The following is a 9,124-nucleotide window of genomic DNA, read 5'->3' on the forward strand; positions in this document are numbered from 1 at the left end:
CCCTGGAGCTCCCGCCACCCACCCCGGCCCCCGGCCCCCAGGAGCCAGCCCGCCAGAGCCCCAGGCCCAGCAGGTGCCACCCCCATGCCCAGCCCTTGTTCTCTGCTGCTCCTGAACCCTTAGCTCAGGGTGGACAGTCTCAGCAGACAGGTGTTAGGTGGGGGACGTTCCTGCACCCCTGCCTTCCCTTCCTGTCTGCTGTCCCCAACGGCACCCCCCACCCCGCCCCACCTATGACGGAGACTGCATCGAAAGTGGTGTTGCGGTGGAATCGGGGGGCCAGGAGAGGCTCGGCCAGCACCCACCTCCTCCCCAGAGCCCAGCGCCTTCCTCCCTGGGCCCTACGCCTTCAGCGCCTGCTCAGACTCAGGGGCCCAGGGTGGGGCTTCGTGGCCTGGCTGGCAGAGCACCAGTGTGCCCAGCAAGTGACCTGCCACCGCTTGTTTCTGCCCCCAGGGCAGGGCTGGAGGACGAGGAACCAGAGGGGCTGCCTGGAGGTGAGTCCCTGAGTGGACCTCGTGGGAGCCCCAGTCCCTTTGTAGGCATAGGTGGGGCCGTGGTCGGGGTTGGGTAGGGTGACGGGAGAGGGCCATCAGGGCCGGAGGGGTGAGGTTTGAGAAGACACAGGGCGAGGACGCGGGTGTCTGAGACAGGAAGGAAGCAGGCCTGGGCGGTGTGGACACGCTCACCCCAGCGGGCTACCAGCTGGCCCTTTGGCTGACAGGCGTTCGGCAGCGGAGGGACCGAGGGACATCTGGGAGTCTGGACCCCCCTGCTTTCTCCAGCCTGGGGTCCTGATGGAGAACGGGGTGCAGACAGGTTCCAGGGGGCTTAGACGGTCCCCCGGGCGGATGGCAGATGGCTTTCTCACCAAGACCTCATCTGAAACGGCTTCAGTCTGAGGCCTGGAGAGGACTCCCTCTGCGGGGCTCCCCGGTTGGCCCCCTTTCTGTTCCCCCCGAGGCCCTGCGTGCCTCAGGTCTGTGGGGGTGTCCCCTTTGCAGCGACGTGCCGGCCCGCCCGCTGAGCACTGCGACCAGCACTCGGCCTCCACGCCCTGTGGCGCGTCTCGCCTGATTAGTCGAAGGCTGGGCCTTTGCTGCTCTGCGCTGCGCCCTGGAGTGTGAGCCCCACGGGGCAGGGCCTTTGCTCTGTTTGCTGGGACGCACCAGGAGCTGGGACAGCGCCGGGCCACAGAGTGCGCAGTGAACGTTGTGGGACGAATCAGCCGACGTCCCAGCCCCACACCCGAAGCTGGGCACGGGGTCAGCCCCCTCGTGGCTTCTGCCTTCCCTGCCTTACGCTGTCCCATCCCCAGCAGGCACCGGGCCCCAGCAGAGGGTCAAAGGGCAGCACCCCGTCTTGCCAGAGGTCCCCGAGCACGCAGGCAGCATGGACGAGGAGGAGCCGGGCCCCCTGCCCCCGCCGCCCGTGTCCCTGGATGGAGAGAACAGGGGTGGCAGGACGAGGGACCCCATCGTCTTGCCCCTCCCAGGCCCTCTGTTGCTGGAAGGACTTGCCGACTCGGCCCTGGAGGACGGTGAGTGCCTCGTGGACCCCGCCCCCAGCCCCCAGACCCCGTCAGGCCCCACCTGACATGGCTCCACCGTCCACCTGCCCGAAGAGCCTCCCTGGGTGTGCTTGAGGAGAGATGACGGAGGCACAGTCGTCACCTCGCCCCGCCCCCAGCTGGTTGGTGGCAGCTCTCCACCTCTGCCCTGTGACAAGAACAGGCTCAGCAAGCTGGGGGTCGGGAGGGGAGCAGCCACACCCCTCCCTGCCACGGCGGGCACGTCCTGTGCTGGTCTAGCCAGCGCCCCGTGTCCACTGCTGTTCCCCCCGCAGTGGAGAGCCTGCGCCAGCTGATGCTGTGGAGGCTGCTGCCCGGCCATGCCACAGAGCCACAGGCCGCCGGGGCGCCCGAGGACGACCTGACACCCACAGCTTCTGCCAGCGTCACCTCTCACCCCTGGGACCCAGGCTCCCCTGGGCAAGCTCCCACTGGGGATGAAGGGGACAACACCCAGCTCCCAGGGCCAGAGGGAGCCCAGGCCAAGCACGGGGCAGCAGCCATCTGCTCCCTGGAACACCTGCCCCCAAGGACCAGGCACTCCGGGGTCTGGGAGCCTCCGGAGCTGGACAGCGCCCCAGAGGAGGAGGCTTCCGGCTCAGAGGCAGCGAGAAGCTACCAGGTCGTGAGAAAAGGTAAAACAAATGGGGGCCGCCCGGCCTTAGACGCCCCGCTTCTAGGGTGGGGGCAGGTCTTCCGCACGCCGCTTCCCTTCCCCCGCTCCCACAGCCACGCCGCGGGCTCCGCGTCCCGGGCAGAGGCCTGTGGATGGCACGTCAGGGCTTCGGGGCTGGACGGCCGAGGTGCACAGCCCCGGCGCTGTCACTTCGTGCCTGTGTGACTTTAGCGCCAACCCTGAGTCATCTCTGAACTCGATTCTGTGATCAGAGGACGTCACCTCCTGCCAGGCACAAACCCGCCTCAGTCAGTCTGCTGGTGCCTCTCCCCGGCCCTCCCGTCCCCAGAAGAGGTGAGGCTCTTCTCAGAGCCTCGGGACAAGGCAGGGCTTGTCCTCCCGGCCAGCCCCTGCAGGGGACGCTGAGCAGAGGCGGGCTAGCGGCCTGGTGGGGGCCCGAGGGGGCGGGACGTGGCCGTGAACAGGGTGCAGAGGGGCACCCCAGCTGTGGGGGTGTGGCCGGCTCAAAGGCGGAGAGACCGAGACTGGCTGGGACGGGGCAGGGGCAGCGGCAGGAGAGGGGGGTGGTGGCCGCGGGCCGGGTCCCCGTCAGCACCCGGATGGCAGACGCTCCCTGGGGCCTAGCTCTGCCCTTTCCTGGGTTTCTGGGAACTGACCTTCCTTCTCCGTCTTTCGGTGAGTGGGTGGCTCCCTGGGGCGTCCCCTCGGGCGAGCTCGCGTTCACCGGGGTCCCCTTTCTCCTTTCTCCACTTCTCTCTGCTCCCCCTTCCCTCTGTCCGTTCCCTGCTCTCCCTGGTGGTGGTGGCATCGGTGCAGCTGAGGTGGCAGGCAGCGAGGCTGTCCCCAAACTACCGGAGAGTGGCCAGTCTGAGCCTGAGCCACCTGGAGTGGAAGGCGGAGCAGAGGCTGCGGGTAACGACCACCCCTGGGAGCCGGGCAGGGCCAAGTGGCCTTGGTGGGCAGCACCCTGCCTGTGGTAGCACAGGGGCCAACGGCAGGGCCAGGCCTGGTGCCATGCCCCTGGCGAGCCGAGCCACCCAGGCTCCTCCGAGTGCGGCAGGGTGAGCAGCCTGTGCGCAGGCTGGAGCCGGATGCGGAGCCCAGGGCCCGGCGTCCGGGCAACGGCTCCCCCACACGGCCACCAGAGCGTGCCGCCGGCCACAGGCTCGCATGGCACCACAGCATCCGCCTCTGCTCACTGCTCGGTCAGGGCCCCTCCTTGTCCTCCCCCACCCCAGTGTCTGAACCCCTGCTGAGCTGGGGTTTCTCTGGGACCCGAGAGACACGGCAGGTGGGGCGGGGTCGTGCTGACAAAGCTCGAGGTGGGGTGCAGTGAAGGCCTCTGGCGCGGCTTTCCGAAAGTACTGAAAAGCAGCCCCCGCTTCCTTATTCTCCTTCAAGGAATGGGGTTCCCTCCCTCGTCACCCAGGGGACCACAGCCCTGCCACCCTGGCCCTGCTCTCAGCGTCCTCGTCTGGGCCCCGTGGAGCAGAGGCGCCCTGGGGAGGGCTCTGGAGGAGAGCATCGGAGCCGATGGCTGGGTGGGCCAAGCCGAGCAGGGGGCGCCTGGGCTCCCTCCACGAGGCCCCCTGACCTCCCCCCTCGCCCCCGCACAGGGAACTGCTTCTATGTCAGCATGCCAGCCGGACCCCCGGACTCGAGCGTTGATGCCCAGGGGGCACCGACGGACCCCTCCCCGCCCGACAGTCTCCCCGCCTGGCCAGCTGAGCCCCGGGCCCGGCTGCGGGAGGGCGGCGGAGAGCAGAGGCACCCGGGCCTGGCTCTCAGTGACCTGGGCACCATCTTCCACACCATCGAGCGGCTCACCCTCAAGCTCAGCAGGCTCAAGGTAGGGGCTTGCCGGGGCTCCCCGCCCCAGCCCCTCAGGCACAGCCCCCCCCAGGCCTCAGGGACGCTCCTCACTCTTGTAGGACATGGAACGGGCCCACAGAGAGCTGCTCAGGTCCCTTGGGGAAGAGTCGTCCGGCGGTGCCACACCTGTGGGCAGCTTCCACTCCGAGGCAGCTGGGTGGACAGACAGCTCCCTGTCACTTCCAGCGAAGGGACCGCTGCCCTCTGACTGCAGGGACAGCCATGGAGCGGGGCCCTGCCCCGCGGAGGGTGAGTGAAGCTGACCTCATGCCAGCCTGGGGCACACGCCTTGGGGAGGAAGGGGGGTCCTGCAGGGCACCAGGTCCCTCAGCTCGGGAGCTCGAGAACTTCCCAGGGCAAGGTGGTGGGGGAGGGGTAGGCCCCCCGCAGGGCGGGCTCCTCACGGGCGGGGCTGCCTCCCCCAGGCACCAGCTCTGCCCTGGAAGACACCTCTGCAGACAGAGCCATGTCTCCGTCTCCGAGACCGTGACTGCCCCAACCACCACATCTTCATCGAGGGTCTGCCCGAGGCCGGGCACCGGCTGGGCGGCCTGCCATGTTGCCCAGGAGTCTCCCGTCCGTGTCCGCCCTCCCTCCGGCCCACCCCCGAGGCCCCGGGTCCCCTACTGCATCTGAGAGGCGGGTGTGCAGGGCGCCCTCAGACTTGTCAAGGAAGGGGGAGGCGTCTGCGTGAGTGCACTTTCTCCCCCTCCTGCTCAGGACCCGGGCTTAGCCGTCCCTGTCCGTGGTTCCTGTAAATATGTACGTAGGGCGTCTTCGTTGTTGTAAATGACTTTCGCCTTGTTTCTGGCTCGGGGTGCTGGAGGCAGCTGCAGACGCGACTGCTGAGGACAGGGAGGTCTACTTGTGCCCCTAGCTCACCCGGTCCCCCGGGGCTGGTCTCTGTGGCTCGGCCACAGTCTCTTCATCTTCAGGGTGTGTCCTACCCCCCACCACGTCCGCCCTTCCCACCCCCTCCCTACAGAAAACCGTCTATCAGGTACGGAGCCAAAACTGGGCCCCAGGAGGCAGGGGTCTGGGTTTGGAGGCCGGAGTCCCCTAAGTTCATCCAGGACTGTCCCCAGGGGCCACTGCACCCACCGACCAATAGAACAGACACACTGTGCTAGGTGTATATATACATACATATATAAATATATATAATATATAAAATACAGATATGGAAATAACTGTTTCGCTCTTAAAATAATGTATACTCTTATTTTCTCCCTTTCATGTTTTTTTGTTTTTTTTTTTTTTTTTTTTTTTTAAGAAAAGTTAAATATTCTTCATCTGTGGTGGTTTGTGTGGTCCTTGGACCTGCTGCGGTACGGCCGGTGTGGATGGGGGACAGACGGGCCCCTGCGCCCCGACCAGGCCCCCGTGCTGCCCCCAGGCGTGGGCTCCCTGGGCCGCAGGGGGACAGAGGCCAGCACAGAAGCCACCTAGATGTGCACATACCCACAAGTTGCCTTTCGTGAGGGGAGGGTCATCCCGAAGGCCTGGCCCTCCACTCCACACTCTCGCAGGCTCCCACCTCCTGGCAGCCAGCGGTGGCAGACACAGCCACCCGACCCTCTGCTGTCTCTTTGCCTTCACTGTGGGACTAGGGGACAGGTCCCCCTTCGGCCCTAACGTGCTCCCCCTTGAGCCTGGCGTGTGCTGCGTGCCAACCCCACGAGGATGAGGGCACGAGTCACTGGTGATGGATGAGGACTCGCGTGGGTGGGCGGAACTGGAGAAGTCGAGGTGACCGGCCGAGGGCGCCCTGTGCAGGGAGAGCAGGTCTCTGTTGAGGCACGGGGGGCGGGGGGGAGGCATGGGCCAGGTGGGACCTGCCCAGAGGTGGGGACAGGCGGTAGAGTGGACAGCAGCCCCAGAAGCGGCCCCTGGGGAGGCAGCAGTGACAGCTCCCTCACTCTCCAGGTGGCCCCGTGCTGGCTGGGTGTCCCTGGCTTCAGGTCGAGGACATCAGGCACACGTCCCCTAGGGAATACAGGAGTGGCCTGAGCAAGCGAGCACTGGGCCCGCAGGAGGTGGGGCGGCAGGCCCCCCAGGGAAGTGGGTGCACTTGGGGTGAGGGGAGTCTAGCCGGAGGACGCCGAGACCTCGTCCTCCCGAGGCTTGGCCTTGGTGGTGGGGTCCCTGGGCAGCAGCAGCTCCTGGATGGTGGTGTACGCAGGACACTGCATGGAGAAGCAGTTTTTCTGGAGGAGGAAAAGGCAGGCTGGCTGGCTGACGGCTGACGGGATGGAGACGGGAGGAAGGCTCGCGGGACAGGGTAGGTTAGGGACAGGGACTGGTGACCTCACACGAGACAGGTGCAGGTTGCGTTGTGCTAGGACCTCGGGGCACGGGCGTCCACTGGGCACTCACCGCCAGGGACAGCCACAGCAGCCCCACGGGGCCCTTGCCCGCGCTCTTGGACTTGGAGAACTGCGCCTGGTACTTCACTGTGGCCAGGAAGCTTTCCAGCCCCACCTCGGTGATGCGGTTTCCTGGAGGGGGGGCAGTCGGCCCACCCGCTGCCGCCCGTGACCCCGTGACCCCCAGCACCCGGCTCCCCTCCACCCTGTCTTCCTGCACCCCACTCCTCCCCGGCCCGGGGCCTGGCTTCCCCTCACCCCGCGGCAGAAGGGCCTCCACCCTGGGAGCGCCAGGTGCTCTGGGGTCAGGCTGGGGACTTTGGGCGGCAGGGGCCCGGGGCACGCGAGCAGTGGCGGGCGGGCACACGCACGGAGGAGGTTGAGGTGCAGCAGGGCCTTGTTCCCCGGCATGAACACTCTCCCGTCCCGGTGCTCAGCGGGCTCCAACAGGGGGTTGACCATCTCCGTGGCCTCGGCCACCAGCTGCTGGAGGAGAGAGGTTGCAGCAGGGATGGGCCGGTCACCAGGCCAGCCCTCCTCTCGTTCAACACGTGTGAGGACCAGCGATGGTCCAGCTTTGTCGTGGGTGCTGGGGACACAAAACTCAACATGCCCAAACCCTCAGGGAACAACTGAGGGAGACCAAGAGGCCATGCGGTGTGTGACAAGTGGCAGAGGTGAGCAGCGTACTGTAGGGGCACAGGAGAACACCTCGCCCATCTCCAGAGGAAGTGGCCTGTGAGCTGAAGTCTGGTCCCCAGGGGAAGGTGAGGGGAGAGGTCCCCGCAGACAAAGCAGGTCAGAGGCTGGAGCACCAAGCCGCAGCAGCTGTGCCAGGTGGCCCCTCACACCTGGGGCACCCAAGGCAACTGAACTGGAGGGCGGGACAAAGGCAGGACGAGAAGGAAGTGCCACGAGCCTGTGAGAAACGGCAGGACACACAAAATCTCCCTTGATCTTCCTCCTGTGAGGTCTCGTCTGGGATGCAGAGGGACCCCTAGCAGGGGAGTGGCCACTCCCTGCCTGGGGCGGGAGCTCCTGTGACAGACGGTCCACCAGGCAGCCGACCACCCAGAGCTGGGGGGCTGGCAGGGGCAGAGCCATGGGCACAGCAGTCCCAGTGGACAAAGGTGGCTATGGCCCAGAAGGGATGCACAGCATGGGGCCTGGCCTCCCGGGGCTGCAGGGGGGCTCTTCGGGGGCTGCTCCCTGATGTGGCCTGAGCAAGTGCACGTGGCGGGGCGAGCCCATGGCCTTTGGGAAGCAGACTGAGATGACACTGGTCAGAGACGGGGCCTCGTGGTCTGGGGGACAGGGGCCCCGTTACCCCAGCAGGCCCAGGTCGGTGGGGCCAGATGGGTGGGTGGGAGCGAGCCCCGGGCTGGGGACAACAGGGACGACGAGGACACTCGTGCTACCTCCGACTCCGGTGGGATGCTGCGCTTCTCCTTGCTCCCGACCTTGGGCCCCTTCCCCTTGGCCGGTTTCTGCTCGGGGATCGTCACCTCTGCGGGGCAAAGAGGAGCCAGGGTGCACGGGCAGCCTCTGCTGCCCATCCCGGTCCAGGAGACGGGCCATCGGGGGTGCGACGGAGGGGAGGGGGTAGCCCAGGGCACAGGCTGCAGGCCCGCCCACCCCTCCCGCACCCTGCCACGCTGATTCCCCCCACAAGACGGCGGCACTTACTGCCCTTGCCTGCCTTTGTGGAGTCGTCCTTCTTTGGGGTTCCTTGTGTGGGTGACTGCCCAGACCCCGACTTCTCCTCCTTCTTCACTTCCTGAGGAGGACGTGCAGGGACGTGAATGTGCTGCCTCCTGGCCAGGGAGCATGTCAGGAAGCAGCCCGTCTCCACCCCACGGGCTCCCCGGGCCCCCGCCTCCACCCCACGGGTGCCCCGGCTCCCGCCACAGCCCCGCAACCCCTGCCTTCTCCTTCTTCCTGGCCAGGCCCTTAGGGGTCTTCGCTATCTGCATCTTCTCTGCCTTCTCCACCAGCGCAACAGAACTGACCCCCGACAGCGCGTTCTTCTCGCGGTCCGTTTTGGAGTCCCCGTGGCGGGAGGAGGAAGGCTGCGCTCACAAATGCGGGGGGGGCGACACCCCCTCCTCAGTGAGGAGCGCGGGGAAAGCCTCACGCCTGGGCGGCACGCAGCCTGGCAGCCCCACCCCCCTCAGATGCCAACGTAATTTATTTGGGACTTTGGGGGAGCTGCTGTGGGAAGGAAATGGCAGAGGGACCTGAGGCTGAGCTGGGAGGGGGAAGGAGAGGGGGAGGCTCAGACTCAAATCCTTCCGAGCGCATGCCAGGCACGGCCTCGGTTAATCCTCTCAGTCCTGCGAAGTGGGTACAATTATCCCCACATTACAGGTGAGGACACTGAGGCCAGAGAGGTTAACATTCCAAGGTGGCCAGCTGGCCGTGGCGAGGCGGTCTAAACCTGGTCCTTTCTCTTAACGGAGACCCCTGCTGCCCACGGAGGAGTTCTGTGGTGGGAGCCCGGATGCGTGCTAGGCCTGCGCAGAGGCGCGGGGACAGCGGGGCGGGGACAGGCGGCAGGCGGGGCGCTCACCGACCGCGAGCGCTCCTGCGCGCCCTTCTCCAGCAGGAGGCGCCGGCGCTCCACCACCTCGCGGTGCGTCAGCTCGAAGGGCCGCAGGACCTGGGCGGGCAGCGCCGGCG

General features: G+C 66.8%; 2 protein-coding genes across 2 annotated transcripts in view; one reads left to right on the plus strand and one right to left on the minus strand.

Moving 5' to 3' along the window:
- The window catches only part of ARHGEF11 (Rho guanine nucleotide exchange factor 11), a 60,447-nt gene extending 55,140 nt beyond the window's left edge, over nt 1-5,307 (plus strand). Inside the window, exons 34-41 of the mRNA XM_025040840.1 lie at nt 9-73; nt 457-497; nt 1,322-1,540; nt 1,846-2,205; nt 3,024-3,119; nt 3,824-4,056; nt 4,139-4,328; nt 4,505-5,307. Of these exons, the coding sequence (XP_024896608.1) occupies nt 9-73; nt 457-497; nt 1,322-1,540; nt 1,846-2,205; nt 3,024-3,119; nt 3,824-4,056; nt 4,139-4,328; nt 4,505-4,569 (1,269 nt within the window). The 3' untranslated portion in view covers nt 4,570-5,307. The remainder of the gene's footprint in view (nt 1-8; nt 74-456; nt 498-1,321; nt 1,541-1,845; nt 2,206-3,023; nt 3,120-3,823; nt 4,057-4,138; nt 4,329-4,504) is intronic.
- An 8-nt stretch (nt 5,308-5,315) lies between these two features.
- LRRC71 (leucine rich repeat containing 71) overlaps nt 5,316-9,124 on the minus strand; it is a 9,608-nt gene continuing 5,799 nt past the window's right edge. The window contains exons 8-14 of the mRNA XM_025040818.1: nt 9,015-9,112; nt 8,371-8,514; nt 8,132-8,222; nt 7,864-7,952; nt 6,817-6,928; nt 6,456-6,577; nt 5,316-6,286 (exon numbers count right to left, since the gene is read on the minus strand). Of these exons, the coding sequence (XP_024896586.1) occupies nt 6,167-6,286; nt 6,456-6,577; nt 6,817-6,928; nt 7,864-7,952; nt 8,132-8,222; nt 8,371-8,514; nt 9,015-9,112 (776 nt within the window). The 3' untranslated portion in view covers nt 5,316-6,166. The remainder of the gene's footprint in view (nt 6,287-6,455; nt 6,578-6,816; nt 6,929-7,863; nt 7,953-8,131; nt 8,223-8,370; nt 8,515-9,014; nt 9,113-9,124) is intronic.

The sequence above is a fragment of the Pteropus alecto genome, unplaced genomic scaffold (assembly GCF_000325575.1).
Source record: "Pteropus alecto unplaced genomic scaffold, ASM32557v1 scaffold49, whole genome shotgun sequence".
In the NCBI taxonomy this organism is placed as follows: domain Eukaryota; kingdom Metazoa; phylum Chordata; class Mammalia; order Chiroptera; family Pteropodidae; genus Pteropus; species Pteropus alecto.